Source organism: Seriola lalandi, unplaced genomic scaffold (assembly GCF_002814215.2).
Source record: "Seriola lalandi dorsalis isolate HSWRI2012SDOR001 ecotype SW California unplaced genomic scaffold, Sedor1 jcf7180002054970, whole genome shotgun sequence".
Taxonomy (NCBI): Eukaryota; Metazoa; Chordata; class Actinopteri; order Carangiformes; family Carangidae; genus Seriola; species Seriola lalandi.
The window spans coordinates 291,848-313,325 of NW_019525521.1; the positions used below are offsets into that span (position 1 = coordinate 291,848).

General features: G+C 41.0%; 1 protein-coding gene across 1 annotated transcript in view; it reads right to left on the reverse strand.

The window, feature by feature from the left end:
• Window positions 1-957: 957 nt before the first annotated feature.
• Window positions 958-21,478, reverse strand: part of stk17a (serine/threonine kinase 17a) — a 32,229-nt gene continuing 11,708 nt past the window's right edge. The window contains exons 2-7 of the mRNA XM_023395875.2: window positions 18,252-18,464; window positions 7,529-7,676; window positions 6,257-6,383; window positions 6,107-6,155; window positions 4,873-5,052; window positions 958-4,058 (exon numbers count right to left, since the gene is read on the reverse strand). Of these exons, the coding sequence (XP_023251643.1) occupies window positions 3,731-4,058; window positions 4,873-5,052; window positions 6,107-6,155; window positions 6,257-6,383; window positions 7,529-7,676; window positions 18,252-18,464 (1,045 nt within the window). The 3' untranslated portion in view covers window positions 958-3,730. The remainder of the gene's footprint in view (window positions 4,059-4,872; window positions 5,053-6,106; window positions 6,156-6,256; window positions 6,384-7,528; window positions 7,677-18,251; window positions 18,465-21,478) is intronic.

Below are 21,478 nucleotides of genomic sequence, written 5' to 3' on the forward strand. Positions count from 1 at the left end.
TTCACCAGTTCATGTTAGCTGCAGTGACCCCGAGCAGACAACTAATGGACTGAATACACCCACCTGTGACCCAAAGAGGCCACGCCCACAATTATGCAAAACTTTAGTTTTTAGTAAAATGTAAACAGGTGAGTTTATTTATATATATATATATACACACACACACAAGTTTGTAATAAGTGACCTTTTGCGTCTGTCTTTTCATTGAATTTAATTTATTTATCTTTTTATTTATTTATATATTTTAAGCTGTTTTACTGGTATGTTTATTCTATGATTGTTTTCCTTTTAATACCCTACTTTTATATCTGGTTATGTATTTTAATTCTACTTTTATTTCTGGCAGACATCTCTTTTAACATTTGATAATTTTATCTTCACCATTTTATTTTATTTTTAATATCCTACCTTTTATTTCTAGGTTTTACTCACTTATATATATTTCCTCTGTTTTAGTATTTTATTTTATTTGATCTTTATCACTCTGTTGTTATCTTTGCTTTTCCAGTCTTCATCGTTTCCTCAGTTCCTGTTATTTTTGTTTTATTTTTATTGTTTTTATTTATTACTTGGTCATTTATTGTTCTGTGTATTAACATGTGTGTGTGTGTGTGTGTGTGAGGGGTTGTTTTTTTTTTAATTGCTTTTATTCTGTAAAGGAATTTGTGTTACATTGTTTGTATGAAAAGTGCTAAACAAATGAAGTGGGATTGATTGATTGATTAATTAGTTATATTAATATACCAATATAAAAAATGTATTAAAACTAGATTTTGACACTGGCATCCTCTGCATCTTATGGAACTTGCCATTTAAATTTTTTTATTGTGCTTTTGTAACAACTAATGAATGTAAAGGGGTTTAATGTGTTGGTCAGTAATCATGTTGCTCAGATACAAATGGCCGCTAAAACACAATCTGTGCTCTGATCACAAAAGACAAGTGAAATACTCAACACGCATTCGAAATGTTTATTTACAGTAGGGGACATTCATGTACAAATCTGTTCCCATAGTAACAGCTTATTGTTTCATAGACACAAATTTACAGTACAGATCCAGTGGAAGTGTAGAGTGCTCACTGTCTACACGTACAAGTTTAAAATGATCTGTCTTTATTGCTTCAGAGAGAGCTGAACCGCGGGGGGTCAGTCCTCAGTGTGAGAGGAGTATGTGACATGGCTCTTTAAACAGTACGCACCTCTTAAAAACAACAACATCTGCATCATTAACACAGAATTAGAAAACTCCAAAATTCTGTCTCAGATATTTGCAATATTACACAGAAACACCTGAAATAAAAACAGCAAGAGTTAAAATAATCAAATATTATCTCCAAGCATGGCACCAAAAATACAAAATAAAAAAAAGAGAAGATACAAACGGGGTTGAGTTCGGAGCAGCTGGTTCTGTTCAGAGGAAAAGCAGCAAACACGAGGAAATGGACAGAAATCGACACAGATTTGGCTTCTGAATTCAAAAATCATGAAAAGAGTAAGAAAAGTGAGTTCCTCCTCACTGTTCTGTAGCAAGTGTGACAAACAGTCCCAACTGCAAATCACCTCAGTCATCAGTACACATGCACATATATGATGACTGGACCTGCATTTGTTCCTATATACACAGTTTTTACTGTGGAGAGTTTCCACCTGGCAAAGTGGAGCTCTCAGCGTCTCCTGCACCGTCACGACAGAGACGAGCTCTCCCTGTCGTCTGGTGTCAGTGGCAGGAGTTCGTTTGTTAGTTTCTTTAAACCGGACTTGTCTTTTTTTCTACTTTATTCAGTGACGTCTCGTTTCCCAGAATGCCCTCTGCCCCGTCATCAAAACATGATGGTTTAATTTCAGTGTTCACCTGTGATTTCACACAAGAGCCGGAGGATTCAAGAGCCTTAGAATTAGGACTCAGACAATGGCTGCTAACAGTTCTCTCTCCTGATTGGCTGTCCAGTAATTTCTGGACTTGACTAGGTTTATTATAAGTGATGAAGGTTTAACATGAACACAACATCTTGTAGTTTCAAAGTTAGAACAGTGTTCATTGCACATTAAGTTTTTACCTGGGCTTCTCTCACTGGTTTGAAGTGGGTGGAGCTCAGCTGGAAAAATGACAACACAGCCAATTACTGCCAATTTGCCCAGTGGTCGCTCACGGTATTGCAATGACAACAAATTCCCTGCAGCTCAAAAATGCATTTTCTCCACAGACCATCGCTGTAATAGAAATGTCTGTAAGCTGTTGACTATCTGTTTTACATTTGTAAAACTTACCCAGAGCCCAGAAAAGTGATTCTTACTTGCACGTCATTCAAATGACGTAAAGTCTATGAGGAACAGTGTCTCCATTACACAGTTAGTCTCACTGCTGACAAGTTCATTTTTACACCGTCAAATTCATGTTCAGTACATATCCTGGTCACAGTTATTTATTCTATTATCAAAGCTGTTTGTTTTTTTTTTTTAACTCTGTAAAAGCTGTTATCAGACTTTGCCTAAAAATCCAGTATCAATCAGGCTCTTAATAGGAAAGAAGTTTCCCCTCTTACACAAGACACAAAGTGTGTGTGAAGTGCTCGTATGTGGCTTCCTGTCTGAGGGATAACACTGAAACTGAAGCAACATGTTGCTCGGTGTGTTTGGTGGCTGTGCGCTCTGCTCTACTTTCTGCTCCTCTGGGTTTGTCCCTGGTTGAATCCACATGTCCAGACCACCCTGCACATGCAGACCTCATCAGACTGTTCTGAATGTTACCTCCACATTTTAGCCCCATGGATGTGACATTAATATCAATATTAATATTTTAGCATAATTTAGATATTTAAACAGAAATTTATTTATTGTTTATTTGAAACAATCTCACCACGAGGTCCATTTAGTAGCTGTTCTGGAGCTTTTGGTCGTCAGCAGATGTTGTTGTTGCCCACTTGTCACTGAAGTGCAGATCAAATTAAAATTGAATTTCCTTCCATGACAACTGGAGATCAAAGATTGTATCACATGATCAAAAGCTCCAGAACAACGACCAATTGGACCTTGTGGTGAGACGGTTCTGTTGACACCGTTTCCAGTGTCAAAGACGAACTTATGATCTTTTTTTAATTCTTTATTTATAAATATATCTATGTATTGAGGCTTTATATTGCACACAACTCGTAAATTTAAAACTTAAGACTTACATGTTAAGATTTTGGGAGTGATAACATCCAAGACATTTTACTCTAAACTGTCATGGAGCGTTTTCCTCTCAGATTTAAAGTCCCAGTCTGGAAGCTGGACATCTGGATTCAGCCTCTGTCCCTCTGCCTCTCTGTGATGGACTCCTCCCTCCATCAAAAAGACGACCTCACTCTTCAAAGCTCAATTTCCAAATTTACAGTAGCTCGTGGAAATGTCTCACACCTGTCGACATTTGGCCAGTTATTCAGGGGGAAAGAAAACTACAACAGCAAACCAAATGAAATACAAGTGACATAAAATCTACTGTAGCTGCGTTGGGGTGTGGTGGGTGTCAAGCAAGGTGATGCATTATGGGAGAAATATGTAAGTGGGTTCTTAAAAAATGCACTTAAAGTCCAACTTCTTAAATGAAATCAGTTTGACTGTGCAAAAGCATCTGATTACAAACGTACAGTATATATGGAGGGGAGTTTGAATAAGCAGGTTTACTTTTGTTACCGTGACAACACTAACTTTTCCTCTGCAGGAGGCTGGCGGTGCGTGTGGTGGGCGGGGTCAGTAGATGAACTCCCCAGGGACCTCCTGCAGGGCGCTGAAGGGCTCCTCGAACTTGAAGCGTTTGGAGATGGCCTTCTGCTCGGCGGCCAGAGCCTCCTTCTCCGAGGTGGAGGACTGGCGGCACTGACCCAGTGTGTAGGCGGCCATGACGATCAGCTCCTCCGTCACTGGGCGTTCCTCCTCCTCGGCTGCGGTCGTGCTGCTGGTGGTGCTGGACGCCTCCTGCTCCTCCACTGGGAGGATCTCCTCCACCGTCTGGGTTTCCTGAGACTCTGAGGACTGAAGCCAGGGGTGTTTGAGACACTGCTCCGCCGTGGCCCGGTCCCTGAACACACACACACACACACACATCAATGTGTGTAACGACCTCAGCGTCTGTGATGTCCACTAGGGGTCACCAAAGCTTCACTTAAGGTCTTGAGGCTTTTTTTGATTCAAAGAATGTGAGAAAATAAATCTTTGAAAATTATGTCTCTGTAAAAGAACAGCAATATTTAATTAAGAGGCAGAGAGTCAGTTCTCCAGCGCCTGTTTCACGATCATTAATACAGCAGCTCGTTAACGCACTTGTCATTATATCCACTGTCACAGCTCAGCTGCTGAAATTAACCAAATCAAATTCACAAAATGGCTAAATTGCAATATCCAAATCACAGGAGCTGCAGTTATTTTGATGAAAGTAAAATGTGTCACATTGTTGTACGCTGTTAGCACCATCAGTGCTTTGGTGCCGCAGAGACGCTCCGACCTACAGATCACATTCTCCAGACCAAAAGGAACATGTTTGTTTGGTACAAGAGCAACAACAATCAAATCAACATCATTTTAAAATTTAAAATCAAATGTTAAAAACAACCATTCCAACTGAAATCACAACATATGCCAAAATAAACGCAACATGATTTGTTTGCATATCGTTCAGCTCCAGTCGAGATGGTAAATAATATTTCTATCTGCAGCTCAGCAGTAACTGCTCGTCCACATTATATTCATGAGACGTGATCCTATATAAATGTATAACTATACAAATAAACATTTCATACTTGTTCTGTTTGACAACAGAATGAATCATGTTTAGTGCCACATGAGTTTGTGTGTTGTGGACAGGTGTGGACAGGTGTGGACAGGTGTGGACTGACTGTGGCTGTTTGCGCAGCAGCATCTGGATGAAGGACAGGGCGGCCTGGTCCAGCTGCTGCAGCTCCTCCTCTGTGTAGCTCACACTGAGCTGGGAGATGTTGAGGAACGTCTCCTGCTTGTCTTCGCCCAGGAACGGAGAGATGCCCGTCAGCATCACGTAGGTCAAGACCCCGATACTCCTGAGCAGACAGGGTGAGAGCAGGATGACAAAACCTTCATCCACAATAACAAATGCAGCTTTGAAATACAAAACAAAATTTTAATCAAATTTAATTTTAATTTTTTTATTATATTGTTTCTAATTTATATCTTCCACCTCAGTTCCTCAGGACGAGCTCGTTTAAGTCTTTGAAAATATTTTTTAAAAATTCATGTGGACTGATGGAGCAAACATTAAAGTAAAAGAATGAACATTAACATCATCCACTTGAACACAGTCAATATTGACTAAATAAATGGACTGCAGCCTGTTTATCGTCTTATCGACTACTTAAGGCACTTTACACAAACTAGCAGCTAGCGGGCGGCTATGCTAACCGTCTTCTCTGTGAGGAAAATCCTTCCTCCTGCACATGATGATGTTTTGTGTACACAGAGGGGAGGGGCTATAAATTAACTGGTAAAGAGATTCATGAGATATAAAGGCTTGTTTATGGCTAAGATTTACAAATGATGTAGACACTAAAAACTGACAAAATGGATAATATATTTTTTAAATAATGGATATGGTGAGCGGTTTGCATCCTCTTCTAAACTTCCCTCTCTTTTCTACCTTGTCTGTGTCATTCATGGTCATTACAAGCTTAAAGCCGCATAAGGATTTGTCATCATTGTTTTTCAATGATTCTTTTAATATTCTATCATATCAATCAATATCTATCATTGAAAGTTTACAGATAATCACAGTGTTGTTCTAATTAGTTATTATCTGTGTAAAAATGAGACAGTGGCAGTGAAAGGTTGTGTTGTGTGTGTGGTCCGTGTGTTGTCACAGTGATAAAACCACTAGGGGGAGGCAAAGCTGGAAACAACTAATCCTACACACAGTAAGTTTCAGAGATAGAAAACTGAGCAGACCTCAGTGAAACATCTGTATACAGCTGTGACTGTAACAGTAAATAAAGTTTAGAGTTCAATGACAGTTTAACCCTGTGACACTGCTGAGACGTACAACAAACAGAACAATGTTTCTCCTAAAGTTTAACCCCACAGAACAAAAAGAAAGTTTCTTACCACATGTCTGTTGCTGTGCTGATCGGCTCATAATTTAGAATCTCGGGAGCTGAAACCATGAACACAAACACCTCAGTATCATTTAATCAGCGTTTAATCAGCTCGTCCGTTACTGTGAGGTGGTGGACGTGACGCTGAGCAGCAACTCACCAACATACTCCGGGGTTCCCATGATCTCCCTGAGCTCCTGGTGGCTGCAGACCATCCTGGACAGGCCGAAGTCCACGATCTTAATGTCCCCCAGAGGAGAGCAGCTGGTCAGCAGGATGTTCTGAGGCTGGCAGGACATCAGAGGACACGATACTGTCACACACACGTCTGATATATAATCTAATCTATAATTTATACCACCTGATCTTCTGTCCTTCATGGACAGAGCATCAGTGTCTTTCATGTTTGACCAGTTTCATAAAGGTTTATATTCTGGTACAGTTTCATAGGATTATAGTCTGTTCTCATGGTCATTTTTATTCAGTAGAACTGAACTTTATTCTGTCTCAGCAGGATATGTTAAAACACTACAAATGGACGTGTACAAAGCTTTTCATATTTTCAGAATCATTTGATTGTAGTGTCTGTTCTTTTCTACCGGAGCTGAAGCTTTTTGGTCTGTTGCTGTAATTCCTGAACGAGTCCCTGAACTCTGCATCATTTTATTGCTAAAGGATCAAATGTGAAGCGCTGCATTTGAGTTAAGTGGGTGTTAATGACTGTCTTGTTCACTTTATCTCAGAGTATTGAGAATTTGCTGAAAAGTACAACTAATGATTATTTTCATAATATCTCAATGAAACTTAAAAAATGCCCATCATAATTTCCTAGAGCTCAAGGTTACATCATCAAACGAATCACTTGACTAATTGTTGCAGCTGTAGCTGTGAAACTGCTAATTTGATGAATGGACTGGTGGATGAGATGTGAGTAGGTGGACGGTGTGTTCTGTGGATTATTCAGAGTAACACTGTTCCTGAAAACAGATGCTGCTGTTGAAACTAAACTAAACTCCACTCCAAAACCTCGACGATCTGTCTCATTAGAAAACCTGGACAAATACTGGAGATGCTCATTTTGATGTTTGATGTTTTGGTGTTTAGCTGATATCACATTTGCTTTTTCTACTATAATGTTTATTACGACATGTTCAGTTTTAAGAGTGAAGAGCTGATGACACACAGCGGATTGTTCAGTCATGAAATAACAAGTGTACAGGTGATTCATCTGTGGCTTTTACAGGCTTTAGCTGCTCTTTCCAAAGCCTGAAATGTTGAACTCTTCACGTCACAGTGACGTCGTTTTCCCAGAGAATGAAGCAGGTTTTATCTGAAGTGACTGGTTCACTTCACAGATCATTCAGGAGTCAGAGTGGATCTGAACGGACTGTAACTGGAATACAAAGAATCGTGTGGAGGTGTCTCTGCTGACCTTCAGGTCCAGGTGGACTATGTTGTTCTGGTGGAGGAAGGAGACTCCCTCTAGGATCTGCCTCATGAGCCTCTTCACGTCCTCCTCGCTGAAGGCCTCGTCCTCCCGATCTGCCACGCACTGGTTGAAGATCTCGCCTCCGGCCGCACTGCACAAACAAACAAACAAACAAACCATGCTCACTGAAAGAAGTCAACAGCCCTCCCTGTTTGTAATAGACTTTTTATTTCTTTTCCAAACAATAAAAAAAGCAGTAAAAAAAACCCAGTAACATCACACAGAAAGACATAAACAGAAGAGATAAAGATAATCTTAATAAAAACCATCAAAAACCACAACACCAAAAAACAAAGAAAGAAAGAAATGTAAATAATGAAAATATATAACTCTATATATCCACAGGGTAACACTGGTTTCATATTGTATTCATTTATGGGCCCCATGTTTTCCTAAATACTTCCTGCCTGTAATTTAAACATTAATTGTTCATATTTTGGTCATTTCTCCCGACCACTCGTTGAAGGGGAAGATATTTGTTGTTGAGCCTGAGCTCAATCCTACAACCTGTGGTCAGAGCCGGTCGGGAACAGCCCTCCCTGTTTAAATAGAGGCGAAGAAGAGATCAGAGATGAGCATCCGTCTACAGGATCACTCTTTGTACACTGTCAGGGAGGCTACAGCCTGGACAGGTCTCATACACAGTGTCAAACCCAAACCACAGTCGGATCCCTGCTTCATCATGAAACTTGTTCTACGTCTTTCACGGCTTTTTTGGCGAATCCCAGAAGACGCAGTGGAAATAAATCTCCGTCTAACCCCGATGTACGAGTGTGTGTGAATGTGCGTGTGTGTGTGTTGACTGGCTGCGGGTGATGGCAGAAATAGACCTCCAGATATAGCAAAGCAATTATGAGCGTCTCTTGAACGAGGCCAATGAACAGTTGACTGATCACTTCTCTCTGACGTGAGGAAACAGACGGAGGTTGTAAAATAAACAGCAAAATAAAAACTGTCTCAAACTGTTGTCGACACTGAAGCTCCCGCCCTGCTTCGAGCACCATGAACGTCCTCTGACCTGAGGTAACCTCTGTCGGACAAACTCAATTAGAAACTGAGAAAGAAAAGGAGGCAGGGCAGTCAGGAATAGACGAGGTGTTCCCTCAGGGTGCTGCTGAATTAGGCTTTATCTCAGAGGAAGGTGGAGACGGCAGGAAGAGGAGGGGTGGCTGAGAATGTTTGGGGTTTTCAAGGTGAGAAGAAAGAGCCTTTAACCGGAGTACAGGCGACAAAAACAGTCTGGACGGCCGAACTAATGAAAGTCAAACAGCTCCTCACAGAGGTGCTGCTCAGGTCCTGGTCCTGGTCAACAGGAAGTTCTTCAAGGTCAATCCTGGTTCATCGTTTGTATAGTTTCAGACATTGACCTCTGACCTCTGACGCTTTTACCTCTGGATCTGTTATTTGTTCTTTTCGTAGTTTAAACTTCTTTCACTTTTATTCTGGGGCAAGATGCACAAAGTCTCTTAAGTTAAGATTTTCCTTAAAGTCCAACTTAAGATTTCCCTAAAATAAAAACTATTGCACAGAATATCCTGTCTTTCCTTAAAATGTTCCCTTAAGTATTTAAAGTTTTCTCCTTATACTTAAGAAACCACTTAAAGTCAGTTAAGACACAAAAGACCTTCGCATCCAAAATAAGGAAAAAACTTTGTACTAATTGTATCTGAACTCAACACGTCTGAGTTTATGTTGATAAATGAAGAGGACGAACATCACAACAAGAGTTTGAAACTCATCATCAATGAGAGGAATTGATTTGCTCCATAGATTTGATCGGCATCAGTTTCTGATTTGATCTGATGGCTCCACCTCCTCAGCTCTCTTCAGGGTAACTACAGTTAATGATGCTCTGTGTTTTATGCTACGGGATCTTTTTAATCAATTATTGATGAAGTATGTCATGTCCATTGATCCGAGTGTCAGACGCTTTGACCGTTTTCATTAAAGTTTCCATTTAATGGATGAAATGGCGACACACTTCTTTAATGTCATTTTTTAAGACATTTTTTTCTTCTGGTCAACTTTGTGAGACGATACAGGTGAGATGTTCACAGGTTTCACAGGCGCTAATGCCGGCAAACAAACGGTCTCCATGGAAACTGTAGAATTTTACTGCAGTAAAATCTCATTCATTGCTACAAATGCCTTAATGTTTTTCCTTAACAGAGGAAACCTTTTAAGTGATTCTGTGCAACAACCTTCAGTAACTCTCTCAGCTGAGGAGAAATTCAACCTCAAGTGTCAGACGTCAGTGGAAAACTTAAAGTGTTCTGTCCAAGACGACGACTTGATACTTGGACAAGGGAGAGGAAGAGGAGGGAGGGAGAGAGAAGATGAAGATATAGAGAGCAGCAGTCAAACAGGTTAAATGTGGTTTTAAATAAAGATGGAAGTCGTTGCTCTAGACTGCACAACATTGTTAGAGTTTCCATGGCAACTGCTGGACCTCAGTTAAACGTGTGCTCTAGTTATGGCACTGCATGCATGTCTGCTGGGGGTAAGTTTCCATTTAACACAGTTCAGACTCATTTAAACATGTTATTAAACTGAATTTCTTAAAGTAGACCTGTTTGACACACTGATAGAGTTCAGATCTCTGTGACAGTTAAAAGGTTCATTCACCCAATTCACACAAAAAAAAAGTTTGTTTAAAGAATCAGGTTCCTCTGAAATCTCTCAGGTAAGAATTTAGTTTGTGGTGCTACAAGCATAAGGAAATCACATTAACTATAAATTGTTCAAATGGTTTTGAAATATTCTCAAATAAAACCTTGCCTTCCTGTTGCTATGAAACCACCACAATAATTTTTATTAAATAACCAACAGTACAGACGGTTTGTGAGAACTCTCTCTTTTATTACTTTTTTATTTTTGTGCTTCTCACTTGTGGTTGAGAAAAACAGATGTGTGTTTGCAGGCAACTTAATGCTAAAGTATAAATTGTCTTGAATCAAGCTATAACCATTTAACCAGTCTTTACACACAAATACACACACACTTTGTTAAGGCGTTGGCGTGTGTGGATCGGCTGCTTTAATGAGAAACAGTGAGTGTGTGATGAGAAACCGGAGAGCTGAAGAGGAGGAGAATCATGATGAATAATTAGGTCAACTGAAGGAATGTATGTGTGTGTGAAATGATTGGTTTCTAATCTGTGCCACCGTTGCACACACACACACACACAGACACACACACACACACACACACACACACACAAAAACACACACACACAAAAACACACACACACACACACACACACACACACACACACACACACACACACACACACCTGGTTTCGGCACGTGCATTAAACTAATGGAATCTCGGTTCATTCCTCAGAGGATCAGACAGAAACTAATCCAGTCTGGCAAACAGGAAACAATAACTTCAGACGTCCTCATGCATCTGATGTGGAGGTTCCCACACACACAGGAGCTTTTACTCAATGACTCATCAGATTACATTCATATCTGAGTAAATTGGCCTTTTGTTGAAAACTGGATCTATGTCTGTTTTAACACAGGGTCAGCGGTGTGTTTAGAGCCTGTAATGAAACCTGCGTCATCTTCAAACAGCTGCAGCATCTGTTGATAATAATGATTTTGCTTTGACCAAGAAAGTGTTTCATGTTGCCTTTTAAAGTTTTCTGACAGAGCTCTGGAAACAACCGGAGACCATCTCTTAAAGGGATCACAGCAGCCGCAACGCCCAGCAACATGTTGACGTTCTCAGGACTCGTGGGTCGGACCACACCCATCCTCGTACTATGACTTCAAGTTGGTCTCAACCACACACCTGTAAAGTTTCACGGTATGTTGGAGGTTGTGACGTCATTGTGACCGACATTTTAATTTTAATGATAATAAGACACGGCCGATTCAAAAGCATTTGATTTTCAAAAACAACTCGGACTGTGAATGATGGCGTGGAGAGGGAAGATGAACGGAGACAGATCATGTGTCACTTTTCATTTCAACACCACATGAAGCAGATGAATGAATTATTTTTTCCTGCAGTGACAACAGATGTAAAACACAGCGACCTTTTACCTAAACTGGCAAATATGAACAACGAATTTAACTGAATTACAAAAATTACAGTTAAAAAATGAACAAATTACATGACAACATATTAAACTGAACTTGTTTGACCTGTTGTAGTCTGAACTCAAACCTTCCTCCCTCGATCTAAAGTGATTTAAACGACTTCTCATCAGCATGAACTTCAGACAGAGTTTTGAACATTTCTCACAAGGACGTGATCAGATGTCTGACGGACTCTCTGAACAGGGGATTTCACGATCCTTCAAGCGCTCGCTTCACCGAGAGGAAGTCATGCAGCATGTGCTCCCTCTGCACCGAGGACACAGCTGCTCCTCCAGCCGCTCCAAGGCCATCTCCGAGGGGAAGTTAGTTACCTGCACGATTTCTGTGTGCAAAATGTAAAAAGGTCTGTGCGTCTCCCTGCACGAGCGTGATGTCACAGACAGAACTCTGATCTAATCTGTCAACACGAAGAAAAGACAAGGAAACTCAGCTCATCAACAAATAAACTTTCTAAATAAATAAATAAAAATTCAATAATTTAATGTTTATCTTGGATGAAGACCTCAGTGACCGAGGAGCCTCACTAAACAAGTCATCCACAACAGAAACAGACACACACTAGAAAAACACCTCCATTGATATGATCCCAGACAAAGGCAGGTTGGCATGCTGCCTGTGTGTTGCCCCAGAAGCCTGATGGTGGGGGTGGGGGGGTCAGTCAGGTTCACGCAGGCCAGAGGGCAGTCAGTCAGCGCTTGATTGGTGAGTTGCTAATGTAATTAATGAAATCAGTGTCAGCTCAGTGCTGTGGGAATGGATCAATTCAGCTTTGATCAGCCGCCCGTTTGGACTCTGATGATTTAGTAGAAGAATGACATGAACTCAGTCAGCTGACCTAAATAACTGGCTTCATAAACATAAACACCCACTAAACAACAACAGGGGGGTGTGAAGGGTCTATACATCTGTATCTGTAGGAAGCTCTGAACTGATATATAAAGTATATATAAATATAAAACACCAGATAATCCTCCATGAGTCTGACTCGTTCACAGAGAGCCAGTGGAGGAATCAGTCAAACTCTTGTACCATCACAGTTACAGTAGAGAGAGGAGCCACAGACACAGATGAGTGTGGAAGAGGAAACCGTCTCCACAAAGGACAGAAGAGACAAAGAGACAAATGTGCGTGACAGAGAGAGGGGGAGCGATAAAGTCAGAGTGAGGTCAAGTGAATGCCCTGCAGTGGTCCTCCATACTGCTCTCATCGTGTATTCATGTCCACAGAACTGGAGTTTCCCTCATGCTAATGGCCCCATTTACAACAGGAAAACAGCGGCTAACTTTGGTTGTGGAGCCACGTTCGTCCAAATGCCTGAAATCTGACATCACCACTAATTACAGCCGGGGCCGAATTAACCTGCTGCGGGGCCCCAGGGCAAAAATGAGCTGTGGGCTCCTACTGCGCCGACCCAACATGGCCCCTGAGCCCCACTTACAGTATTTCTACACTGAACTGAGCTCCAGGTTATATTATACAAAAACATATAAATATATTGTAGTGTTTGGTTTGGTTTTTATTACCAAAAAGGTCAGACATGACGCACAGCTGGGGGTGATCCAAATATCCTGAAGTTAGTGCAACTCAAAAGCAGCATGAAAACAAAGAAGAACTAGAACCACCTCCTCGTGGTCGTATCCCTCCGCCACTCAGACTAGTTCCAGGTTACGTCCCTGTTTATCCAGAGTCAGATACAATATGAAGCATTTGTGTGAAATTTGGTCATAATTGCTGTGAAGTCTTGAATAATGGCTAAACAGAGTTTTGTGAGGTCAGATGACCTTGACCTTTGACCTTAACCACTGAAATCTAATCAGTTTGTCCTTGAGTCCAGGTGAACGTTTGTGCCAAATGTGAGGAGATTTGAGGAGTTCTCGAGGTATTGCGTTCACAAGGCCAAAATAATGTTTTGTGAGGTCAATGTGAACTTTGTCCTTTAGCCACCAAATTTTTATCAGTTCATCCTTGAGTCCTAGTGAATGATTGTGACAAATCTGAAGAAGTGCCGTCACAGCTTGACTGAGAAATCATGTCCACGAGAATGTGATGGACGGACAAACAACCCGAAAACAAAATGTCTCCGACGCGGAGGGAATAAAAATATTTGTTTTAAAAATTAACACGATTAAAGTTCATTATCAAACAATAAAATAAATGAAGAGCTAAAAATATCAAAACAAACATATTTAATCACCTAACTTAATCAACTTCAACCAAAACACTGATCTGATCTGCAGAATAACAGGAACATGACAGAACATGGTTGATTTTATGAGGTTGGGAGTTTCACTTCTAATCACCCACAAATGCAACAGCCAGTCATATTCAGTTTATATCTTGAATTCAAATAAATTGTTTAAAATATGTAGCTGATTCAGTTCAACCTGAATGACGAGTGTTTGGAACATCTGACCTGACGACTTCCACTGCAGCAGGAGATCAACACTGAACTTCAGGATAAATCTGGTGATATTCTATATTTTTCTTACTGTCAACAAATCCCCGGTTTCACACCGACGCTCAGACTGGTCTGTCGTGTTGGTCCAGTCTTAATGTTGCTCACAGACGGACTCATTTTAAACCAAAAACATTAGACACCTTAACAGACTAACTCAGGCCTGAGACCAATGTTACCATGGTAACAATTAACACCTGCGCTGAGCAGTAGCGCTCTACAGCAGAAAACAGGAAACCATGGCTCATAATTTGTGGTTTGCTAACATTGTTATGGAGAGAGTGATGAGAAGGGAAAAAGTTTTTAGAGACGCCAGTGACTGTTTTTTTTTCTTTCCAAATCTGATTTTGAAATTTTTTTCATTGTTTTAAAACGTCCTTGAATTCCTCCAAAACAAACTGCTTTGTGCAATGGATGAATTTAAAATGAAGGTTTGTGAAATGGACAAACACATCATTCCTTTTTCATAGGATTTGTTGACAGTGAGTAGAATATAGAACAGCAGCCTCATCCTGAATCTCTCTCTCTCTCTCTCTCTCTCTCTCTCTCTCTCTCTCTCTCTCTCTCTCCCTCTCTCTCTCTCTCTCTCTCTCGGCGAGCGGCCATGCTTTGGCCGGTCACGTGCGGCTCGACTGACATAATGAACTCCCAGCTGGAGCTCAGCCAGCAATGAGGCCATGTAGCTCTCTATTGCTCTCATTCATTCTCTCTCTCCGTTTAACCGTTCTCTCCATCACGTTTACACTATTCCTGCCTCTGTCTCTTTCCCTCCTCTCTCATTTTTCTCACTCTTCATTGATTTCTTTCTTTCTCTCTCTACCAGCCTGGAAAAAAGCTTTGGGCCCCTCTGCCTCCCTCCCTCCCTCCCCCCTTCCATCATGGCATGAATAGTTTTCTATGTCAAGTTGACCCTCATTCGTAGAATATCTGCCCCCCTCCTCCCTCCCTCCATCCTTCCTTCGATCCTCCTTCATCACCACTTAGCCCACTACCCAAAATATCTGTCAGCTGTCAGCCGAGTAAAAGAGGAGGATGTTGTCAACGTCCAGAAAGAATGAAAGTATTCTGCTCCATTTTTTCCCCATATAAAAAACCACATATGAGAAATGAAAGGGGCTGGGGGGGGTGGATTAAATGGTGCTTCATTCATATGATTCACATGATCACAGACTTGAATTGATCGTCTTTCCCCTGGTTGTTTATCAGTGTTTATCGGTGTCTAATCTTCTTTTATTGAAATATTTATTTTATATTTATGATCCGTTCTATCGTCTCCATCACAAACAGCAGATATGATTCACACTGATCTGATGAAGTTTAAATGTCCTAAATAACTCAATGTCACATATTTTTGCATAATGTTGATTTGAGATGTTTCTTATTTATGCTGTTCTACATGTTTTATTATGCTCGGGTACTTTCTTCTTTTATTTTCTCTGGTTTTACTTTTTTTCTTGTAAAGCACTTTGTAACTTTATGTTTGTAACTTTAAGAAAAGTTAAAAAAAAATAAAGTTATTATTATTATAAATATATTCAACTTCCTGAAATCTGATTCAAAAGACAGGAAATTAAAGACGGTCTTTCTGAGACATGGATCTAAAAACAGCTGACACAACTACTACACGTTAAAAACATGTGAACAGTGCTACCATGAATCATAACAAAGCTGTCAGTTGTTCTCTGTGTTATGTTGTATTATATCATATTATATGAGAAAAAACAACAACAAAAATTTTATTCTTTAATTTTCTTTTTAAAATTTTATGGGGAAATAATAATCAATCTGTAGTGTCTTTGTCCCTGTATGTATGTGTGTGTGTGTGTGCTTGACTATGTGTCTGAGGAGGAGCACTATCCTCACTCAGAGCAGCAGTTAATTCTCAGATTATCCTTTTAATGAACAATGGCTGGGATTAGGATTATGGGTTGAGGTGGGGGAGGACTGGGCCCACTGGACCAGTTAAAGGAGCATTTATGGGATCTCCTTAACAGGACAGACTGCGTTGTATGGCATGTGCTGCTGAGGGCACATAATCCTGTAACACACTACAGTCCACACAGCACTGGCGCAGACAGAGTGAAATCAGAGCTGGATGACATTCATCTCAACTTTAAACCATAGCTAACATGAAACACATCACTGGTTTTTTCTCGTCAAAGTCAACAGAGCTGGGACGTGGGAGGAAATCCCAGTTTGGCAGCCGGTTTCACAGAGACAGACTTTGACTCTGACATAGAACAAACAGTCTGACTTCAGATAGACTGAGTCTAAATCCATCCGTTGCACAAAGCAGTTTAGTTCTTGAGTATCTTAAGATATGGTACAATGAATTCTGTGTAAATTAAGAATTTTTTTCTAAATAACATTTTAAAAATGGCCGACATGGGAACCACATCCAACCTCTCAGCTCCGTTAACTTTCAACAGAACATGTTTCTTTTGGAAGAATTCAACAGTTACAAGGACGTTTTACTTTGGAAATTCGGTGAGGAGTGAAACGGTAAAAAAAAATAAAAGAAAAAGAACAAAAACCTGATTTGGAAAAACAAAATGGCTGCTGTCTCTCTTTCCCTTCCCATCACTCTCTCCATAACGTAATGTTAGCAAACCACAAACTATGGGCCATGTTTTCCTGTTTTTTGCTGTTGGGTGCTGCTGGTCAGCACAGCTGTCATTGATTGTTACCATGGTAACATCAGTCTTTGGCCCGATTTAGCCTGGAGGTGAGGTGCCAAATTAAGACTGGAGTAAAGTATCTTTGTGAAAACTGGAGTTTGACCCGGTGTAGGATCTGACTACATCACTGGAGAACCGGTTCAGTTCAGGTGACGTCAGGACACGAACAGGAACATCACAGACAAGGTGTAAGGGATCAGCTCGTCCTTCACTCCAGCTGGTTCCCAGTTTCAACACAGGAGTTATAAATGACAGATGACAGCTGATACTAAATGTGTCAATACCATCTAATCCAGCAGTTTGACTCTCCTCTGTGTGTGTGTGTGTGTTTGTGTGTGTCTTTAGAGGGTGTCGCTATGGTGATAAATTCAGGCAAAATCCAATATGGTATGTAGTGGGACAGAAAGAGAGAGGAAATGAGAGAGACCTTCTTGATCAGCCTGGCGTGTCATGATGAAGTCACACACACACACACACACACACACACACACACACACACACACACACACACACACACACACACACACGATACTGTATGGGGTTGACTCTAGCCGCACCAGTTGTTGATTATGATCTCATCTCACTGGTCATGCCTGGGCCACGCTTGACCTGGTTCCCATAGTGTGTGTGTGTGTGTGTGTGTGTGTGTGTGTGTGTGTGTATCCCACATACTGGGTCAAACTAAGCTGCGCTCCACTCGGTCCTGTTTCAGTGTTACTGCTGGATTCTCTCTCCGTCACCTCTCGGTCGGAGGCCTGGGATACAGGAAACCCAATCCACCGTGTCCTACGACACAATCCGTGTGTGTGTACACAAAGGACACAGGCGAGGCACATGGTTGGAATAGCTGGTGTTTGCTGGAGCATTAAAGTTTGGCCTGAAGCTCTGCAGGACTAAAACACTGCAGCTCCCTGCGGCGCTTTTCCTTTGAGGATATCACACCGTTCACTTCCTGTTCATTTCAGTTTAGTCAACGACAAATCAAATCTCAGTTTCAGTCTGACACAAACATTTATTGCCCTTATTCTGAAGAACATCCCCGCACACCAAGTAAAATATAATACTCCACTGAGTACACCGCCACAGCAATAAAAGGGAAAACTAAAAACCAATAATTACAACCAATCACAACCAATAATCACTGAGAGGGACACAAGCACCTGGTGAAAATCTCGTTTTAATTCTGTGCACAATTATCCTGGATACTTTGATGAGTTGAAAAGGAGGTTGAGCTACACTGACTGAAGACAAACTGTATGAATGACCAACTCCACAGAGACTCGAACCAAACTCCCTGGTTCTAATGTCTATTCAGAAATGTTATTTTCTCCGCACCTGGATCGTGAAGCAGGATTATCATGTCTAACTGATGTCACATAGATGATTCTAAGTCTTTGGTCGTTGTGTTGAGGTTGGATACTCACAACTCCAGGACCAGCACCATCTCAGAGGCCATCTCATAGACCTGGTGGAGGTTGACCACCCGGGAGCTGACGGTGGCGAGCTCCAGCACGGAGATCTCATGGATGATCTCTGTCCGGCAGTCCTGGCCTTTCCGTCTCTTCCTCATGAACTTTGCGGCGTACTCGTGGCCCGTGCATTTCTCCACACACTTTCTGACCACAGCAAACTTCCCCCTGGAAGAGAAGAGGACCGTCAGTGCTGCACACACACAGGACACGTTCAGGTGAGAGTGTAACTGGAGGTTGACGAATCCAGTCTGATTTTAATAAAACACCATGTTATTCCTCCTAATAGAGATGCTGCAGACTCGTATCTGATTTCTGTTTTCCTGTTGGTCATGAGAGAGCTCATAAGACCTTAATTATTAGGAATTGACTAATTGATCTGGACTGAATGGTTCTACAGAGGGTGAAAAAAGAGACACAGAAATCCACCCATCAAGAAACAGTATGATGTGAGTCAGGGGTAAATGCCCTTTTAATAATGCTTTCTGCACTAATCTGTTCTTTTTAATGTTTAATAAACGAGACCAACAGTGCTGAAATTATTCTATATGAGCCTCATTGTTCTTTCAGTTACGACCAGGCGACTGGAGGGGGAATGTTTTCATCTTCGTTATGTAATAAACTGCACAAGGCTTATTTCAAGATATGGAAAACACATGAGTCACAGTCAGATGAGGGGAGATAAGCAGTCATCAGGTTCTTTAACAACCTTTCATTATGCGTTTTCTTATATGTTCTTTTTGTTTGCTGATGTTATTGCAGCTTTTTAAATCTATTTTATTCTATCTCATCATCAGCTTTCTTATTTGTTTCTTTTTAGCTCATCCAACACCTGTGAAGCACTTTGAACTGCAGTAACCTGTATGAAAAGTGATATACAAATAAAGTTTGACTGTTTGATTGATTTGATCCAGATCATCTGAACCACTTTAGAGGTCAAACTGTCGCTTATCGTCTCACTTTACAGGAAGAGGGGTCAAAGTTGAACCTCATCTCATTCTGCCCTCAGTACTTCACACGTTACTCTGATTCCATCACAGAGTTCCCTACGTAAAGCTAGAGGGTCAAACCAACAGCCAGTGGACCTGCCTGAGCCATGGACGTAATGTACAGTCCAGCACAGAAGAAGAGCGGAATCTAGGGTCACAATCTGTGGAAATATCCAACTTTAACAGTAATTTCTCCTCAGGCAAAGATGTTATCATTTCAGGCAGAAAGTAGACACCTGAGAGAAGAAAACAACAACGATACGATTCACTGAAGAACAGTAACAGCCAGAGGTCTGAGTTAAACTGAATCAGGAAGTTGATCTATAAACTGTCATGAATGTTTACAACAGACAATTTATGGAGTATTTTTACACTTCTTCGTCGTTATCTGCAATAGAAGTTTCACTAACCCGGGGGATTGTGTTCAACCTGTCTGATGATCACAACTCATACAAACTTTGGCTCAATCTACAAAAATTAGATCAGAGTTATAATCAAATACATTTTATGTATATATCACTTTCTCAAAACAGAAATTACAAAGTGCTTTACAGGAAATAAAATGACATGACAAGTCTATATCCAACAGCTCTGTGACACCAGACTGAGGATAAAGACAACACGCTCATGACAATACTAACTTACAGTCATTGCCATCCAGAGCTGCGCTAATATATTAGCATGGCTAAAGGGAGGATTAAGGGACAACCCACTACATGACAATTATAAAATAAGGGCAAAGCTAAGGAAAACACTGATTTGGTTTCTCTGAGACTTTTTAGGAGGCAGTTCAAGAGCTGAGGAGCAGCAACAGCAAGTAAAACAGAATTATGAATCTAAAAAACAGAGCCAGTAAAATTGCTAGAAATTTGTAAATTAAGTGAAGCTGAGTAGAAATCTTTCTTTGTGAGATTCTGGCATCAGAAGTTTCCCAGCTAATGAAGCAGAGGCCTAACCACGTTCGGTTTCAAACAGCTGCACAGATGTGTATTTGGTGTAAATGTTGGGTTTAAAAACATCGGTTAGAGCCATTTCGTGGACTGGGCTGTGGATGTGGTTGGCTGTGTTTGCCTCTCCCCTCCCACCACAACAGTCTGGCCTGACCCAGTTTTACTGCAGACTGGAAGGTGGTCTGATGTGAAGACCACATAGTGCAGTGTGCAGACACACGAGTGCTGCCCAGGGGATATCCTCTGAAATGCATCCGGTGATGGAGATGACAACCCACATCACGCCCTCCCTCTGGCTACTGTTGGCAGTCAATGCTCCAATAATCAGCAGCAGCACCCAGCTGAACGTGAGCGGTCCACAGCCAAGACACATTCACGCTGACATGACAAACCTGCTCTGTCTGCTTCTTCAAATCTGGACAGGAATTACTCTGTGGCATGACATTAATAAGGATGGAATATGGAGATTTAAGAAAACAGTTGCTTTACTTCTCACAGACTCAGAACGAGCAGGTGGAAGAAAGAGAAGAACTGAAACCTGATCCGTCAATTATGGATATTTTCACTTGGTCTCTGTGCCACCAAAAAGAATCAATGTTAAGTTTCAACTAATGTCTGTCCTGTTTACCATCCAGGACGTTTAATGAAGAGCAGCACAGCCAGTCAGGAGTCTGCTGGATGAAAAGCTACTTTGATTTGATCGGTTGCTGGTTGTTCCTGTTGGCCACTGCACACCGTCTCAGCGGAGAGTAAAATACTGTGCAGGGGCTTGTGCCCAGCGTTTCACTGAATCTGGATCCAGCTCAGAATCTGCTTTGGGAACCTGAATCCTTTAGAAACGCTTAGCAGACTCCAACAGTTTGTTTGGTTGAGACTGTAAAAGTGGCGTCTGTGAAAATGACTGAGATCACTTTACAGTCATTTGGATGTTAATGGGCAGCTGACATAATAGGCCTATGGTTGAAATTGTAATATGTAATTTCTTAAAAATGGTAAGAGCAGTTTTTATCTTGTTGTAACCACATATGGTGCCAACTTCATGAAGGTGCAATGTTTAGAGAAGGTTGCGTAGTTTTCCCCACACACGTCAGTAATTCAGAACTGTAGCAGTTATTTCTTGTCCTATTTATAAACACTACAGTGGCTGAGCAGGAATGTTTGACTCTCCACATCCATAATAATCCAGGATAAAGCACTATTTATTTATTACAAATGATAGATGAATACAACGCTCAGAAGTTCA